The sequence below is a fragment of the Cyprinus carpio genome, chromosome A8 (assembly GCF_018340385.1).
Source record: "Cyprinus carpio isolate SPL01 chromosome A8, ASM1834038v1, whole genome shotgun sequence".
NCBI lineage: Eukaryota > Metazoa > Chordata > Actinopteri > Cypriniformes > Cyprinidae > Cyprinus > Cyprinus carpio.
The window spans coordinates 26,991,920-27,011,919 of record NC_056579.1 but is presented as its reverse complement, the minus strand read 5'-3'; the positions used below and the strand labels follow the sequence as shown (position 1 = coordinate 27,011,919).

The window sequence follows — 20,000 nt, the reverse complement described above, 5'->3', positions numbered from 1 at the left end:
AAAAAGAGTTTCAAAAAATACCTTTCTAGAAGCTTTATTCATCATTGACCCAAAAATAGAAATTGTCAACAAATTATAAATGAAGATATGCTTCAATGGCATGTTTTTGAGGTTTTTTTTTTTTTATTTTAATTTTTTTTTTTTTGCTGCTGAGCCCTGTTTTGGGCATCTCTGGTCTACGCTATTCCAAAAATAAAATCTTCATCTTTATAATCTCTCATCAAAACCTAATAACTATGTCATAGTGTCACAGTCCCCTAAAACCCACAGCAGTGCCTCAGAGGAGCGGGACAAAAGCAGCATGAATATTTCACTCTGAATTCGTGATGAATTTCTGCAGCGAGGCCGTCAGTGCACACACACGGGAGCTCTGCTGAGAAACAGGCCGCTCAACACGAGTGCAAGGCTGATGATGATGATGAGGTCACATATAACCTCAGTCTCTCTGTCTATCTGACCAAACTACAGCGCAGCTGCTTTCTAGGCCTGTCATCAAGACTGAAATCTAAAATCAGGTTTTTTACATGCTTCTCATGTGAAATATTGCATAAATGTAAATCATATTTGAATCCTAAAGTCATTATTTCAGTAGATCAGTGAAAGTTTTTTTTTTTTTTTATTAACTGTCCACAAAAGGTACTGTAGAGGTATAAAGGAACAGGTTTAACTTCATGACTTAAATCACTAGAAATGAGGGCTGCCAAAAAAAAGAAGAAGTGTTGTCACAAACGGTGGTGAAGATTCCTCAATCGGCCACCGGAGGTCTCACTCGCCTGAGTATTAGCATTCAGTTTGGACTACAGTTCCCAAGAACCCATGTTCCTGGACTGATTACTGCACACCTGTCCCTCATCATTCAGACTATTTAAACCCTGTGTGTTTGTTGACTCACTGCAAAGTCTTGTTTGCTCCGGCTACATTTCTGATTGTTATTTTCCCTATTTTACTCTTCCCGTGTTTGTCTCTGCTTTGGATTACCTTGTATGACTGTTTGCTGCCTGCCCACCACTCATGTTTGCCTGGACTACCTCTATTCCTGTTTCCTTCCCTCACAGACCTTCTTCACCTTATAACCAAAATTATTTCCCCTGATATCACATCTCAATCCACGCCTGTCTGTACTCTGAGCTTGACATACTTTAATAAGCCACACATGGATCCCACTCAGCCTGAGTCCTTGCTACAGATGTATTAAATAATGATAACAGTGAATAAACACCTGTAAAACCAAGTGCTTTATAGTGGCTAAAATTAGGGGTCCTCAACTCCTAGACCTCCAACCCTAAGCAAAAACACCTGAACAACATAATCAAGGTCTTCAAGATCACTACACAGTTGCAGGTAGGTGTGTTTGATCCAGGTTGGAGCTACACTCTGCAGGAAAGAGGATCTCGAGGTCCAGAGTTGAGGACCCCTGTCCTACACATACGTGATTGATCAGACAAATATACCATTTATTGGCTCATAATATGAGCAGTTTTCATGTTTTTGTATACATGTTTAAATAAATACATAAAAAGGGTGGATATTTGGACAAATTTGACACTTTCTTGTCAACTGAAATATGGTTGGATAACATTCAATGCCATTTTAGTCAGAGTGAAACTGACTAAAATGAATAAATATGACAGGACAAAATACATTTTTGAAATATTAAACAAAAATGTAGTTTTTCAAAAGGTATGACAATTACAGTTCGTAAAATGAAAGAAGTTCCAGATGTTTTCTTCTGTATTTTAACATACATCTCAGTAAAACAGACCATCGAAATATAAAAAAAACTGTAGAGCAGGACTTGGCTCTATAAGTCAGTCTAAAGATCTCTGTCTTGTGCTTCTCTGTTTGGTGTTCAAGGACTTTTATGTTGAAGTGTTTCCTGTGTTTAGGTCATGTCTCCTTGTTCCTTTGCCTACCTTGTTTGTTTCCATAGTTAACCCTATTAGTTGTAATGACAAATTCTTTAGCTTCACCCTAGGGCTAAGTGATAAAATGGTATCAGTATTTATCGACGGTACACCATTGTCAAAAATGACAGAAAAAAAGTTCAATATAATGCTTCTTAATTTCATGAAAATGAGCCAATAAGATCTCAAACAGCCAAGTTGTGTTGCTCTGGGGTTGGTTGCGTAATCTCCCAGACATCTGAACACATGCGCGCCTGCCGGCGGTGAGGAGACTGTCAATGAAAAAGCATGGCAGCTTGCCAGTGAAGCAGTTTTTTTTTTCTTCCGGCCAACATCAGAACACTGTTGTGTGTAAGCTTTGCAAAAAAAAAAAAGTCTCGGCAAAGTACAAGAAACACAAGTAACTTATTTCATCACCTTAACCGCTTCCACCCACAGCATGTCGTCCATCTACCTCACCTCAAAAACAACCCACAAGCAGTCCACGATGGAGAGGTACTCAGCAACAAGGCCTTATGAGAAATCCTCCAAGTGATACAATGATACAAGCCATGCAATAGTGTACTACATTGCCAAAGAAATGACGCCATTCAGCGTGGTGGAGAACTCAGGCTTCAAAAGATTTCTTAGCGTGGTTATCCCTGTCCCGAGCCACAAGTATTTTTACAACAACTGCTATTCCAGAACTTTATTCAGACAGTAGACAAACAGCTGACAAACATCTCACATCCAACAAAAACTACAATAACATTTGCAGACATCTGGACGAGTCGCACATGAGACCCGTACATAAGCTTCAATGGTTAGTTCATCCAAAAATGATAATTCTGCACCATCACACGCATGCGTCCTGATACTCTCATGAACGTGAACGCCAAGAGAAGACACTGTTGAATAAAGTCATTATTCTTGTTTTCTTTGCGCACAAATCTTCAATCTTTTCTATTTAATGTTCAAATGTAATGCACTTTGTTAACAGGCAGGTTTATTCTTTGCAATAAATTATGTAACTGTACAAGTTTGTTTGGTTTGTATTTATTTGTTGCATTACCTGTGGACTGATTTAAAAATCTAGTGCTCGTTAGAGTTTTCCCCTCACAGAAATATTGTCTTTGGATGAGTGTATGTGTGGTCTGCATGTGTGTTGGTGGATGTTTCTGTCCTCACAGTGACACAGATGGCCGTGATTCTACAAGATCACTGCGCTTAAAGCCGTAAGAAGAGAGCAATGCCACAAGGAGGAGGAGGATTAGACTGTGAAATCAGTGATGTGATGAAGACAAGCTTGTTCCCTCTTTCTCAATGAGCGGACCAACATTAATGGCACGTGTGCATCAGGGCCTCTAATGCATAAAATGGAAATAATAATAATAATAATAAGTTTTTTGAGAGGATATTGGTTTTTACTGTCAAAGAACATATCCAAGCAGTCTTCCTTATCTTTATGCTAAATATATATATTTTTCCTTTTGGTTTTGGGGGTGAAATATGACCTGGACAAGAGTTTTTTAGATTCAATCGAACATGAGACACATTCATGACAGGAGAGTCACTAAGTTTTTTACACACACACACACACACACACACACACACACACACACACACACACACACACACACACACACACACACACACGCAGCCTGATTGATCATGTTTAGCTTAATAATGCATGGAGTCAAAGTAACCAACAGCACATCTGACCTTCTGCACATATTCACACTCAGCTTCTCCTTTTATGGAAACCAATACATCTGAAGACCTGAACAACAGCTGAACTTCTACCAAGCACAGCAGAACTTCATCACACATGACAGCAGAGCCGTTTTTCTCATCTGAACCTCGACTGCACAACACAAGAGATGGCTAGCAACTAAGCAAAAGCGGATACACCATTAAACTAAACCTTTCACTAAATCTTTTACAAACACAACCAAATACAACCAAAAAATTCCAAAAAAGAAGCAGAGCAGCATGACCTAGCGAGACCTGAACCCTTCACAGATTCACAGAGTCCTAATGAAGCAGTCACTCTAGTGCTGCCAGAGTACACATATAAAGTTTAATACGCAGTGTTAGAGATCAGAACAAACATCTGAAAACCTCAGTGTGAGTAAAAGTGTCAAACAAAAGAGTGCCAGTGAAAGACTAGCAGTTGTTTGGATTGTTATGAGAGACACACGTGCTGCGGGAAACTACAGTATAATCAGTGCTTGATCATACCGTACAAATATTGTTCTGTGTTTGCTGACGACAGATCAGTGTGTGGAGGAGATGAACTGCGACCTCTAGTGAACAACAACAACACACACACACAAATACACACACGACACCAGCCATTAACATCCACTCGCATTTCTAATACTCATTTGTGTGCTCTGATTCTGAACAATACACAAATATCAATTACACTGATATTAAAGCTGGTTTTCATCACAAAAAAAAGGTAATTGCTTACAATTCTGAGTTTTTTTCCTGAAATTCTCAATTACTTTTAATGTGGCTTTTATCTCATAATTCGAAGAAAAAAGTCAGGATTGTGAGATAAAAAGCCACATTAAAGAATAAATAAATAAACAAATGGAACTGCAAGATGTAAAGATGTAAAGATGCAAAACTGTAAGTCAAAAATCTTCTGTACATTTATGTTAAAGACACAACAATCTGTCTCTCTCGATATATACCCACATTTTGAAAACAGGCAAAACTCACTATTACTTGCTCTCATTTCTGGGTTTAGCAGCCCTAATAAAGCTGCTGCACACGACTCTTCCAGCATGGACTCAGATCATGGGTCTCGGTGAGGCCTAAACCGTCAGATTAGGATTATCTGATGTGTATATTCATTCATTCTCTTGCTTGCTACTGTTCTCCCCATAACAGTCTTTCCACAAAATCCCCAGAGGAAGATTACGAAGTGAAAGAACGGACAGAAAGGGGCTGTGGAGGAAGATCTGATGATGACAGGAGGGATGAACAAAGCCTGCAGTGTGTTTCTGTGTGTGTTTCATCCAGTTCTTCCCAGACCATATGATCAGAGCTGCTCTCCACATTCACCTCACCCTCTGCACAGTTACTGCATGTAAACATCAGTGTCTGGTTGTACTTCTAGTCTCATTTCTGGAAACAGCTGTATTTCTTACCCAGCAACCACTGACTGAACTGACTCTATTAGTGTTGTCCGATCAGCAAACGAATCATTCTTTTGAGTCGATTCTTTTTGCCGATTCAGTGGAACGCCTGGTTTAAGTGTTGAGCTTTGAGGATAGAAGAATATTGCAAATAATTAATACTAATATATTAAATGATTCATTTGTTAATTTTATTAACAATTATTAATTGATGCTTTAAAATATTTTGTCGACCAGAAGTGGTGAAGTCTAAACAGTTACAGATCGTGTAATATCAGAAACACAATAACAAATGTAGATTCTACAGCGTCTAATACTTTAGTTTTATCCATCGCACCCAAAGATAAACTGCAGTGCTTTACAACTATAGGACAGGAAGAGCTAAATAAACTTATCACTGCATCTAAACCAACAACATGTTTATTAGATCCTGTACCCACTAAATTACTGAAAGAGTTGTTACCTGTAGCAGAAAAACCGCTTCTCAATATAATTAACTCGTCGTTATCTTTAGGTCACGTCCAAAAACCATTCAAGCTGGCGGTTATTAATAAACCACAACTAGATCCTAGTGAACTGGCAGATTACAGACCCATTTCAAATCTTCTGTTTATGTCTAAAATTTTAGAAAAAGTTGTGTCTGCTCGATTGTGCTCCTACCTGCAAAAAATGATCTCTATGAAGAATTTCAGTCGGGTTTCAGGCCCCATCATAGCACAGAAACTGCACTTGTTAAAATTACAAATGACTTGCTTCTTGCTTCAGATAAAGGCTGCATCTCATTGCTAGTTTTACTTGATCTTAGTGCTGCGTTCGACACCATAGATCACCACATACTCATAGATAGAATACAAAACTATACAGGTATTCAAGGGCAGGCTTTAAGATGGTTTAGATCCTACCTGTCCGATCGCTACCACTCTGTTTATCTAAATGGGGAGTCATCTCATTTATCACCAGTAAAATATGGAGTGCCACAAGGATCTGTCCTAGGTCCTCTGCTATTTTCAATATACATGTTGCCCCTTTGGTAATATCATTAGAAAATACGGGATTAGTTTCCACTGTTATGCTGATGATACTCAACTATATATCTCAACAAGACCAGATGAAACTTCTAAATTATCTAAGCTAACAGAGTGTGTTAAAAATGTAAAAGATTGGATGACCAATAATTTTCAATTTTAAATTCAGATAAGACAGAGATATTACTTATTGGACCAAAATGGAAGGCTTTAAGTGGAAGGCTTTAAATGAATGGCGTCTCTATGAAAAATTGATGGAAATTCAGCTTAAATGTGTGATTAAAAAAAGTAAACTGTGTTATCGTTAACATAAGATATTTTGAGAAATTCTGAGTTTTTGTCCATACAAAACTGTTTGGTTAACATTCATGAATATCTTCTTTTGTGTTCCTCAAGAAAACAAAAATCATACAGATCTGGATCGACATGAGGGGGGATAAATAATAAATCATAACAGAATTTTCATGTTGGGGTGAACTGAGGAATGATCAGGACTTCTGTCTTCCTGAAAACATTCCTGTGCGAGTTATGCTGCTATTTGGTCTTCTTGGAACTCTATTAAGATTGTTCTTACTGTGTATGTTATTCTACATGTAACGGGTTTATTCTTTTAGCTGCGTCCCAAATCACGCACTACACACTATGTACTTATGCACTCAACCATGTAGTGTATCAATTATACAGTGGTGGACGAAGTACACAAATCAAGTACTTGAGTAAAAGTACAGATACGTATAATAAAATAATACTCCAGTAAAAGTACTCCTTTTTCAATTTTACTCGAGTGAAAGTACAAAAGTACTCGATTTTTTTATTTACTTAAGTAAAAAAGTACTGATAGATAGATTTATTTTGCAGTTTTATATAGGCTGGCTACTTAATTTTATATTAGCACAAATTTTTTTTTATAATCCTACTGCTCAAAATACCTGGAATTTTCTCAAAATAACCACTACATGGAGTCAAGATATATTTTTGTTGTTGATATGGACTACGCTGATGAGAGTGATGTAGTAATGTTCACTGTGAAGCTTACACTGCGATGTACCTGAGAGAAAACAGATTTGTGACCCTGGACCACAAAACCATAAGGGTCAATTTCTTGAAATTGAGATTTAGGCATCATCCGAAAGCTGATTAAATAAGCTTTCCATTGATGTTTTGTTTGTTAGGAAAGGATGATATCTGTCTGAGATACAACTATTGGAAAATGTGGAATCTGAGGGTGCAAAAAAATCTAAACACTGAGAAAATCACCTTTAAACTTGTCTAAATGAATTCTTAGCAATGCATATTACTAATCAAAAAATAAGTTTTTATATATTTACAGTAGGAAATTTAGAAAATATCTTCATGGAACATGATCTTTACTTAATATCCTAATCAATCATTTTGACCCATACAATGTATTTTTGGCTGTTGCTACAAATATACCCCAGAGGCTTAAGACTGCTTTTGTGCTCCCAGGGTCACATTTGATCATCAGATTTTCACCAGTAAGAAAAAAAGTGTTTTAAAATTTGTTGTTTTGCAGAACATCACAGTTATATATGACGAGAATAAGGCCTGAAGTTAGGAAGAACATTTTCTCAAACCTTGTCTATGGTGTAAAAACACCCCTGGTCAAATACTCCCAGAGGGCATCACTTCCCACTTTGATAATTACTGTAGTTACCATGTTCTGAACATCACAGCCTTTCTTTTTCCCCCCAGATATAATCTATCTAGGTGGTTGAATAAAAATATTTGGACTTTATTTTTAAAAATTACCTCAACTTAGCACCAGCAAGCTTGTTAGCTAGACAGTTAGCATCAGCTACCAATATTTACTTATTTTCAGTATGGTTATGAATAAACATTCATATCTGTCTACTTGGGTGGTTAATTTAAACAATATAAACGTGTATACTGTTGATAAACAATATAAAAACAGACGTCACATAGGGATAAATGCGTAACATTTTAATACAACTGTTAATGTTGTGGCAGCGGGAAATTTTAACGGTGCATTAGTTATTTTATTTAATCTGTGTTAATTTAATGTTTTGGTTTTTTGACCTAAGAGGCACAGATACTGATGTGTTTGCATTCAAGCATTTCAGTGGGCTTAAATAGATCACCCTTTACAGAAGATTTAGTTCACAAACAACTGACAATTTTGGACCTAAATATGATTTTCAGTTACAATAATTAATCTCAAAATTCGACATTAGTAACTTACTTTTAGCAGCATCAGTCGCGCGCGCTCACAAGATCTCCCGGTTGTGAATTGAGTTCACTAGAGACTCGCACTAAACGGTTCATTTGAATCAGTGAGTTGTAGACTCGAGAACAGCTGCAATCAGATCATTCTAATCATAGATTCTAATTCGTGAATGAATCGTTTGGTGCGATTTGCGAATTATATGATAATAATACCCCCACAATACAAAAAACAAAAAAAAAATCTCAAAAATTTAAATATATTATAAGGAGTAACGATATGTTTTATGAAATGTGGTGAAGTAAAAAGTACGATCTTATGCTTTGGAATGTAGTGAAGTAAAAGTAAAAGTTACTTAAAATAAAACTACTCCAGTAAAGTACAGATACTTGAAAAATGTACTTAAGTACAGTAACGAAGTAAAGCTACTCCGTTACTGTCCACCACTGCAATTATATCAGGTGATTTTTGTCATTCATAATCCGAGTCTGATAGCCCCGCCCCCCTCGCTACGTAATTAAAGCTGCGACGGTTGCGTGCCCAAACAGTGCACTTTTGTTCGATTATTTAAGTGCATCATCCGGGTATTTAAAGTGCACCTTTTCCGTGTGGAATTTTAATTGTGAACGCACTACTCGCACTATTTATACTACAACACGTCATAGAATAGTGCATAAGTACGCGATTTGTTTGAGACGCTCCTATCTATCGTGTTTTTAAACTTCCGCAAATTGTCGTTGATGTCGTGATTCCAGTCAAAGATGCGACGCAGGTGCGCAGGCTGGAAGGACATGTTCACGCGCAGCGCTACGCAGCTTGTGCTCCGGATGATCCGCACAAACACCAGGAAAGAGACCGAAGTCGCGCTCGGGGCAGCTGGATGCGCGCGCACACACACACACCTGATAATTTCAGCGGAACTCTGTGCTCGTCTCCATCGAAGCACGTGAAGAGCAGATGAAGTATATCTCGCAGAGGCTCGGAGGAACACACTGGGTTGAGTCTTATGTTTTTATTCAGTATTCAGAAGTGTTGACACGATCATATCTAATCATTACTGCTCTGATCGATCGCTGCAGATGACTTTCTAATTTTAGAAATAATAACTAACTCTGACAGAGTATAGACAGAATATGGACAGATAAACAAACAGAGCAGTACTGTGGCCATATTCCTCAATATATAAATTCAGAAATACTCACACTCACCTGTTAAGAGGTCACTGTCATCTCATTAACAAGATCCCAAACTAAGCTTTCATTTGGAAGTCTGTGAACACACACTGCAGGCTTTATTAGTGTGTGTGTGTCATGCTCTCTTCATCCCTCACTGAGTCTCTCAGGGGTCAGAGGTCTTAAAAAGCGTCTTAAATCAGGAAGTCATGCCATTATATGTTGCCTGCATTGGAAAAAAAAAGAAAGAAAATCCTTCCTTGGTGTTTGTGTTTTATTTTACAATATGCACATCTACACACCTGTAAGTCACCAGACATTTCCAAAATAAAACAAACAAAAAATGTTTAAGCTTAAGATTCTCTTTTAATTAAGCTGTTCTGGATTTAATCATAGACTTTTCTCAGAAGACTAGACTTGCTCAGAAGTACAGTAAAAGTTATTTCCGTATTCAGATTCTCTTGTTGTTATTTCCGTATTCAGATGTGAAAATGCTCAGAAGTACAGTAAAAGTTATTTCCGTATTCAGATGTGTGAATCAGAGCTGTCCAAGCCTTGTTTTGTACAATGACCTGGACGTGTACCTGATAAGAAACCTGTATTCGTTCAGTGGTTCCGTGTCTTGGGCTGAAGCTGCAGAAAGCCTGTCTTGTCAAGTATTTAAGAGTGAGGTGTATGTTTCTGTGCTGGCAGATGGAGCTCTGTGGACTCTCGTCCCGTGTGCCGCTGCTGTTTACTGTAGCATGTGAAGTGTCCGCGCGTGCATTGCTTTATTGCTGCTGGAGTTTGCCCCGCTGCCGCCATCTTCCTGCAGCATGACGGTCATGGGGCGCTCCGGGAAGCCCTCGCGCTGGCCCTCGTTCAGCAGCTTCCGGCCGCGCTCCGAGCGAGTGCTGCTGGCCCGCAGCGAGAGCACACCGGGAGAGCCGGTGCTGAAGATCACCATCACAGAGACCACGCTGATCGAGGCCCAGGCCGGCGTCTGGAGCTCCAGGGCCCTCTCCTACCTGACGCTCTGGTACTTCTTCAGCTTCTGCACGCTCTTCCTCAACAAGTACATCCTGTCTCTGCTGGAGGGAGAGCCCAGCATGCTCGGTGAGGATGCCTTCGGATTGAAACCAATGTTTGCTAACACTGATCCTCAAATAAGACTAGTGCAATAAACCACAGTCTTTGGAAACAAACACATGCAAGTGCACTTGGCTATATTTCACTGAGATTCATTTCACCATTTATTAGCCTTTTCCTCAAAACACATCGTGATTTAAAGGAATAGTTCACCCAATAATGTTAATGTGCTCTCAGTTCATCAGAGATTAGGATGAGTTTGTTTCTTCATCAGGTTTGTAGAAATGTAGCACTGCATCAGTGTCTCAGCAATGGATGCTCTGCAGTGAATGGGTGCCGTCAGAATGAGAGTCCAAACAGCTGATAAAAACATCACAATAATCCACAAGTAATCCACAGCACTCCAGTCCATCAGTTAACATCTGGAGAAGACAAAAGATGAAACAAATCCAACATTAAGATGTTTTTAAACTCAAATACATAGAGTCTATAATCCATAATAACACTTCCTCCAGTGAAAAAGTGTTATGGTGTGAATCAGGAGAAAATTCTGCACAGATCAAGCAGCGTTTAAACAGCTCTAAACAAACATGTGAGAGACAACAGCAGATGCACTTTTTCACTGGAGGAAGTGTTATTATGAATTATAGACTCTATGTATTTGAGTTAAAAACATCTTGATGCTGGATGTGTTTCATCTTTTGTCTTCTCCAGATGATAACTGATGGACTGAAGTGCTGTGGATTACTTGTGGATTACTTGTGATGTTTTTATTAGCTGTTTGGACTCTCATTCTGACGGCACCCATTCACTGCAGAGCATACATTGATGAGACACTGATGCAGTGCTACATTTCTACAAACCTGATGAAGACACAAACTCATCCTGATCTCAGATGAACTGAGGATGAGCACATCTTCAGCAGATGTTCATTTTTGGATGAACTATTCCTTTAAATGTACATTTTTGTTTACAAATATTCTTTGTCCGGCTCCTGACGTACTTCTGTGTTTCAGGTGCCGTCCAGATGCTCTCCACGACTGTCATCGGCTGTGTTAAGATGTTCGTGCCGTGTCCCCTGTATCATCATAAATCCCGCACAGAGTACCCCCCCAACTTCCTCATGACCATGCTGTTCGTGGGACTGATGAGGTGTGTTCGCGCTCACAGTCCTTCATTCATGTGTAATATAGTTTGATACGAGACGCACACAGTTTAGAGGATAAAAGAGGTTCTCTAAACAAAGTGTAAGTGATGTGATGTTGCATGTTTGCTTTAATGACATGAAAATGTTTATTTGCATTAAAAAAGAAACATTTCAAGGGGACATTTCACCTCAAGATCAACAGAAAGAGATTGGTTTTATTCTGTGAGCCTGTTGTTAGGACATTAATGTTTTGTTTGCATTGCAGCAGGTTTGGGAACAACCCCTGCTTGTTCTTCAGATCTGTGGCTTGATAAAGAACTTGTTTTTCTGGCACGGAGAGCTCATTGTTCTTCTCCTGACAGGTTCACGACGGTGGTGCTGGGTTTGGTTAGTCTGAAGAACGTGGCCGTGTCGTTCGCGGAGACGGTGAAGAGCTCGGCGCCCATCTTCACGGTTATAATGTCCCGCCTCATACTGGGAGAGTACACAGGTGCTGCGCTCCTCACACGTCACAGCTCTCACACATAACACCCCTGGAGGAGGCAGACACACTTACACGCAAACATTTAACCCCTTAGCATTCCTCAAAAACTTGCCTGAAACACGCAGACGGTACAGTGCAATGCAAACAGGCTTAAAAATTACAAATTTGTATTATTTTTTTTATTTTTCAGGATTCACAGATGAATAGAAAGTTCAAAAGAACAGCATTTATTTGAAATAGAAATCTTTTGTAACATTATTTTTACTGTTACTTTTGTATCACAGTTCCACAGAAATATTGTGCAGCACAACTGTTTTTAACATTGATAATAATCAGAAATGTTTATTGAGCAGCAAATCATCATATTAGAATGATTTCTGAAGATCATGTGACACTGAAGACTGCAGTAATGATGCTGAAAATACAGCTGCGCATCACAGAAATAAATTACACTTTAACAGAGATTCACACAGAAAACAGATATTTTACATTGTAATAATATTTCACAATATTGCCGGTTTAACTGTATTTTTAATCAAACAAATGCAGCCTTGGTGAGCAGAGACAGCCTCTTTCATTCAGAAACTCTTTTGCAAACGTGTGACAGACAGTGTTTCTACAGTAGAGAGCAGAATATCACGGACACTTGTTAGGGTTGTGTTCTGTCAGTTAATAACAACTAGGGCTGGGTGTGGCCACAGAATCAACATCAGTATTTGTTATGCTTTCTATTTGGATTTAAAAAAAACTAAAAAAATCACATCCTGCTCAATGTTGTCCAACAAACAATGTTAAAATAAAGGGGTTTGAAAACAAATAAAGTGAATGTAAACACATAGGCTGTGCTATATATTATGTGCAAAAAAGGGTTAAAATCAAAGTATATATAGAGTATAATATGTTGATATATCGTACAAACACGAAGCAGAAGGTAAATTCACTGAACTAAAACTGAAAACAAATAAACACAAAAGCACAGACTGTTTTGATTACAGTCAGTTATAGTTAGTGCGGTCAGAAAAATAGGTTTAAACTTCAACATATAACACATTTATTGTCCAACCGCAAATATTTTAGCTGTACAAAACCGCTCTGTTTGCTGCTTGATATTACAAACGTATTATCTTAATAGTGAACACACTGGTTTGTGGCGCATACAGTTTTACCATTTACTGTACTTTGATATTCTTCTGGTTATGTCTCTACAGCAGCTAGTGAACCAGAAGTCTCACACATTCACAGAAAGTGGTTTAGTTCTGTGATTGAAACTGAAGCTGGAGACGTGTTAGCTAGATCTCACGAGTGACTTTAAAGCCTGAATATTAGCATGTCGCATGTTTATGCAGCTCAGTCTGTGTCCTGCGCTGTTTTTCAGAACGATATAAATGGTATTGCCTTGAAGAATATATTGATATACCTTACTAACAGCCACTCAGACCCTCTGAATACATGGTGGGGTAGTATTAAATGTGTGTGTGTGTGTGTGTGTGTGTGTGTGTGTGTGTGTGTGTGTGTGTGTGTGTGTGTGTGTGTGTGTGTGTGTGTGTGTGTGTGTGTGTGTGTGTGTGCTGCAGGCTTCTGGGTGAATCTGTCTCTGGTTCCGGTGATGGCGGGTCTGGCTCTCTGCACCGCCACCGAGGTCAGCTTCAACATGCTGGGCTTCTCCGCCGCTCTCTCCACCAACATCATGGACTGGTGCTGCTCTCTCACACACACCTCCCCTTACACTCCTGACCCCAGCGCAGACTCCAGTCTAATGCTCCCTGTTCTCTCTTAGTTTACAGAATGTGTTTTCCAAGAAACTGTTGAGTGGAGACAAGTACAGGTTCAGGTGAGCGCACACGTGCACTGCAGGGTCATTGAGACACGAGGGGACGATCACACTGTCCTTCAGTTGTAACAAAACATTTAAAGGAATGGAATCAGAGCAGGAAGTCTTAAAGAGTCAAAAACTGAGGCTCTTCCTCTGTATCCAAAACAAACATCTAAACATTCTTTAACCAGTATACATTTACTGTGGTTTCAGTTTGGTTTCGGCTCAGCACACACCCCGTAGCTTTAGGTTACGCTGAAGCTCTTAATTAGCTGGATCAGGTGTGTTTAATCAGGCGGCTCCGGGCTCCAGAGAGCGAACAGAAGCCAGTGTTTTTGTTTTGTAAGGCGTGACTGTGATGGTGTCTGTGTTTCGTGCGGTCTAGTCCTCCAGAGCTTCAGTTTTACACCAGCGCTGCTGCGGTCATCATGCTCATACCTGCCTGGATCTTCCTGATGGTCAGTCTGTGAAAAAACACACTCTACACTCTCACCAACCTCAGTTAATGCTTTCATAAAACAGAGACTACATCATAAATATACTAAGAACAGCCTTTAAAGGGACAGTTCACCCAAAAATGAAAATGACCCCATGATTCACTCAGTCTCAAGGCATCCTAGGTGTGTATGAGTTTCTTCTTTCAGACGAATCCAGTCAGAGTTATATTAAATAATGTGCTGGCTCTTCAAGTGTTATAATGGCAGTGAAGGGGTGTTATTTTATAATAGTCCAAAGGAAGTCCAATAAAGCGCATCCATCCATCATAAAAAGTGCCTCACTTTATCAGAGTATCATTTATTTGTGGCACAGCACATTATTTAATATAACTCTGACTGGATTCGTCTGAAAGAAGAAACTCATACACACCTAGGATGCCTGAATCATGGGGTTATTTTCATTTTTGGGAGAACTGTCCCTTTAATGCAGTGGTAGCTCTGTCTGCAGCTGACGATGTCTGGGTCCCGCAGGACCTGCCGCTGATGGGGAAGGGTGATCGCTCCTTCAGACTGTCTCAGGACATCGTGCTGCTGCTGCTGTTTGACGGCGTGCTCTTCCACTTACAGAGCGTCACGGCGTACGCGCTCATGGGCCGCATCTCCCCCGTCACCTTCAGGTGCGCACCTCGCCCCAGTCTGCACTCAAATATGACAAAACATGGTCAGATGTGACCTGGATATATTCTAATGTCAACCCTTTTAAATCACCAAATATCAGGGTTTAAAAAGTCCTAACTCAGCCGTACACAAATCAGGGGCTTTAAAAAAAGGACAGAAGTATTAAATCTGGATTAATATCTAACTGTGTATTTTTGTGTTGTTTTCCAGTGCATCTACAAATCAAGATACATTCACTTGAGATGCACAATGAAGGCATTGTTTTCTAAGAAATTGAACAGAATGAAGCGAGTTTATGTTTAAAATAAGATCAAATATCTGTCCGAGGAGTGTGAAAACTTAGATTAGATTAGGGAACAGTAGTCACTATTAGTGCTACTTAAGCACATATTAAAGCCTTATTCTGCACGAGCATATTTTAGATCCATAACTTAACAACTAATGATTAATAAGCAGCTAATTAAGAGTTTAATAAGGCAAAACTCTGTGTTAATAGTGAATGTGTTCCCTATTGTAAAGTGTTACAAAACTAGTTTCCCTTTGAATTCGGTTGATTTTTCTGAGCCCAAACTCACTTTATTTTGATCAGTTCCTCATAAAACAAGACTTCTTATCGTATGTTATTTAGCTTCTCAGTTTAATGAATTTTTGCACTGGAAAACATGACAGAATTCCTGAGAAAGAGCATCACTGTTCTGCAGCGTGAGCAGAAGTACAGTAAAAGTGATTTTCTATATTCTAGTGTTTTCAAGCCATAAGCCTTGTTCTTTGTTAAAAGCAGTAGAAAGTAGTGATAGTGGTGCTGTGCTGATGCTGTGTGTCCTCCGGCAGTGTGGCGAGCACGGTGAAGCACGCTCTGTCCATCTGGCTGAGCATCATCGTGTTCAGTAACCCCATCACGCTGGTGTCCGCCGCCGGGACCCTGATGGTGTTCCTGGGGGTCCTGCTCTACAACAAGGCCAAGCAGATGCAGAGAGAGTGTCTGGTGCAGCAGGCTCTGGAGCAGTCCTCCGAGGCCCAGCAGGAGCCCACGGCACCGGACGCAGACGCCACCGCCGCGCCGCTAGACTAGAGACCACAGCCTGAGCACCTTACAGCACCTGGAACTCTGATAATGTGTGTTTAGTGCTCCTGTAGCTCAAGTGGTAAAGCATTGTGTTACGAAGCGCAAGGTTGGGGGTTCGATTCCCCGGGAACACATGATAGGTAAAAAATTGATAGCCTGAATGCACTGTAAGTCGCTTTGGATCATTTATATTACGACTTAGGCTTAGGCTATCTGCACTAATTTTAATTTAGTGAAAACTGAGAGAGGATTACCTGAACAGTTATCACAGTGTTGTGTGGCATGACTGGATCACATGTGCACAACACAAATATAGTTTGAGTGAGTGAGTGAGTCTCTCCAGCAGACATCCAGCTCATCTTTACCACAAAACAACAATAATAATAAATACATGTTTTGCAGTAAGGCATTGTTTTTGGGACCATATCATTTGCATTACTGATTCTTAATGTAGTCTTGAGGTGAAGTGTGGCGCTTCACACTGGAGTGTGTCTGGTGGAGGCCCCGCTCCTCACAGTCCCCCGCTGGTGTGTGTGTGTGTGTGTGTGTGTGTGTGTGTGTGTGTGTGTTCTCTGCTGTGAGGTGTCTCATACTGACAGCTTTCATCACTCACTGACTCTGGGTCTGGAACACAAGTCAGTTTGTTGTGTGCTATTGCTGGATTGTGTATATTTCTCTAGATGTGTTGAAGGGGTTTTGGTTCTCTGTGTGAGTGCTGGTTTAATGATGTGACAGAAACACACTCTCTTCAGCTGTGTGTGTGTGATAAAGGACATTATGTGTGTCTGTGTAATAACCACTTATGGGAACTGTCTGTATAATTTGGTCTTTATTTGTGTATTGGTAACATGTGATTTATAAGAATAAACCGTGTATTTGAACCCAGGGAACGTGATTGGGCTAGATTTGTGAAATCCTGGCTGTAATAACTGCTGAGGGACATCTGGACAAAACAACAGCAACAACAAAAATATTATTGCATTAATTCTCCTAACAATACAACAGAAGACAATAGCCGAGGAAACCTTGTGTAAACTATGTACAGGTGCTGGTCATATAATTAGAATATCATCAAAAAGTTGATTTATTTCACTAATTCCATTCAAAAAGTGAAATTTGTATATTATATTCATTCATTACACACAGACTGATACATTTCAAATTTTTATTTCGTTTAATTTTGATGATTATAGCTGACAACTAAGGAAAATCCCAAATTCAGTATCTCAGAAAATTAGAATATAAATTAAGACCAATACTAAGAAAGGATTTTTAGAAATCTTGGCCAACTGAAAAGTATGAGCATGTACAGCACTCAATACTTAGTTGGGGCTCCTTTTGCCTGAATTACTGCAGCAATGCGGCGTGGCCTGGAGTCGATCAGTCTGTGGCACTGCTCAGGTGTTATGAGAGCCCAGGTTGCTCTGATAGTGGCCTTCAGCTCTTCTGCATTGTTGGGTCTGGCATATCACATCTTCCTCTTCACAATACACCATAGATTTTTCTATGAGTTTAAGGCCAGGTGAGTTTGCTGGCCAATTAAGAACAGGGATACCATGGTCCTTAAACCAGATAATGGTAGCTTTGGCACTGTGTGCAGGTGCCAAGTCCTGTTGGAAAATGAAATCTGCATCTCCATAAAGTTGGTCAGCAGCAGGAAGCATGAAGTGCTCTAAAACTTCCTGGTATACGGCTGCGTTGACCTTGGACCTCAGAAAACACAGTGGACCAACACCAGCAGATGACATGGCACCCCAAACCATCACTGACTGTGAAAACTTTACACTGGACCTCAAGCAACGTGGATTGTGTGCCTCTCCTCTCTTCCTCCAGACTCTGGGACCCTGATATCCAAAGGAAATGCAAAATTTACTTTCATCAGAGAACATAACTTTGGACCACTCAGCAGCAGTCCAGTCCTTTTTGAAGCGAGACACTTCTGATGCTGTCTGTTGTTCAAGAGTGGCTTGACACAAGGAATGCTCAGCTGAAACCCATGTCTTGCATACCTCTGTGTGTAGTGGTTCTTGAAGCACTGACTCCAGCTGCAGTCCACTCTTTGTGAATCTCCCCCACATTTTTGAATGGGTTTTGTTTCACAATCCTCTCTGCGGGTTGCGGTTATCCCTATTGCTTGTACACTTTTTTCTAACACATCTTTTCCTTCCCTTCGCCTCTCTATTAATGTGCTTGGACACAGAGCACATTTTGCAATGACCTTTTCTGTCTTGCCCTCCTTGTGCAAGGTGTCAATGGTCATCTTTTGGACAACTGTCAAGTCAGCAGTCTTCCCCATGATTGTGTAGCCTACAGAACTAGACTGAGAGACCATTTAAAGGCTTTGCAGGTGTTTTGAGTTAATTAACTGATTAGAGTGTGGCACCAGGTGTCTTCAATATTGAACCTTTTCACAATATTCTAATTTTCTGAGATACTGAATTTGGGATTTTCCTTAGTTGTCAGATATAAACATCAAAATTAAAAGAAATAAACATTGGAAATATATCAGTCTGTGTGTAATGAATGAATATAATATACAAGTTTCACTTTTTGAATTGAATTAGTGAAATAAATCAACTTTTTGATGATATTCTAATTATATGACCAGCACCTGTGTGTAAACTGGTGCCCAGGCATTTTCAGCTCATGTCAGATATCGCGAGAGCGCCGCAGCGAGAACCTCCTGACCCGGATGTGACTGGGCGGAAGGAGGAAGTCAGTAGTTCTTCCGGTGTTGTGAAAACGCGCCGAGTACATCACGGGTGAGTCGTTACTTTATTATTTCGGGCTTCAGGTTTGCGCTTGAATATGAATAAGTGTGAGTTATTTTCAGGTAAACCACGTGCTCTGATAAGCGCGAGTCAGACGAGGTCTCGTGTGTGTGTGTGTAGTGCTGAGAACGAGAAGAAACACTGTTTACAGCGAGATCTGTCTCGAGACTCTAAAAGTAACACACTTACAGAGTCTGTGTAACAATAACACACAGTCGAGCGATCTTTACTTCCTCTGTGTGCAGAATATCACAAACATTAGATCAGAACAGCTGAGATTAATTAAGCTCTTAATTCAGTCAGCGTTGCTACTCTTCAGTTCAGTTCAGTTCAGTTCTTTTATTTAACCAGGTTAAAACTCAGTGAGATTAAAATCTCTTTTACAAGAGTGGCCTGGCCAAGAAGGCAGCAACAAATAGTAAAAATATACAATTATGCAATATACAACAAAAACATAAAAAACACACTCATAAACCACAACAACAATTTACCAAAGGATAAAACATGTAATTTGTTAAAAGTAGCTTAAAACGTAAAGCACTATGGAAAACTATATCAAGTGTTTTTAAGTAATGTGTTGGGGCGTTCATATATAGTATATCTCCATAATCCAACAAAGGTAGAAATGTTGCAGATACCAGATATTTTCTAGCATTAAATAAAAATAAGGTTCTGTTTCTGTAATAAAAACCAAGTTTTAGCTTAAGTTTGGAAATTAATTGGTCAATATGCACTTTAAAACTTAACTGACGATCCAATACAATGCCCAGATATTTATAACACATAACACATTCAATTTTAGCGCCTTGCAATGATAAAATATCAGGACATTTTTTTGGTTCAAATTTAGAGGTCAAAAACATCATTAATTTAGTCTTACCTATATTTAAAACCAGCTTAAGTTGACAAAGGCGAGACTGAACAGTATTAAATGCTGTCTGTAAACATTGAAGTGCATTGAAGCTGATGACGTGAAGCAATAAATAACAGAATCATCTGCATAAAGATGATATTTAATGTTTGGGATGTTATCACAAATATTATTTATGTCTAACGAAAATAAAATGGGTCCCAAAACTGATCCCTGAGGAACACCCTTTGAAA

The 20,000-nt window shown here is 39.5% G+C and overlaps 3 protein-coding genes across 3 annotated transcripts in view; 2 read left to right on the top strand and 1 right to left on the bottom strand.

Moving 5' to 3' along the window:
• Positions 1–9,633, bottom strand: part of LOC109075545 (FYVE, RhoGEF and PH domain-containing protein 3-like) — a 51,754-nt gene extending 42,121 nt beyond the window's left edge. The window contains exon 1 of the mRNA XM_042762993.1: positions 9,469–9,633. The gene's annotated coding sequence lies outside the window, so the exon portion shown is untranslated. The remainder of the gene's footprint in view (positions 1–9,468) is intronic.
• LOC109075194 (solute carrier family 35 member E2A-like) lies at positions 8,789–17,010 on the top strand. Its single transcript, XM_042762997.1, has 10 exons — positions 8,789–9,256; positions 10,126–10,527; positions 11,517–11,652; positions 12,010–12,137; positions 13,706–13,826; positions 13,909–13,962; positions 14,330–14,402; positions 14,913–15,058; positions 15,891–16,180; positions 16,354–17,010. The coding sequence occupies exons 2-9, from the start codon at positions 10,248–10,250 to the stop codon at positions 16,129–16,131; spliced, it is 1,179 nt and encodes a 392-aa protein (XP_042618931.1). The 5' UTR covers positions 8,789–9,256; positions 10,126–10,247; the 3' UTR covers positions 16,132–16,180; positions 16,354–17,010.
• A 1,733-nt stretch (positions 17,011–18,743) lies between these two features.
• The window catches only part of LOC109049623 (cyclin-dependent kinase 11B-like), a 14,060-nt gene continuing 12,803 nt past the window's right edge, over positions 18,744–20,000 (top strand). The window contains 1 exon segment of the mRNA XM_042762992.1: positions 18,744–18,887. The gene's annotated coding sequence lies outside the window, so the exon portion shown is untranslated.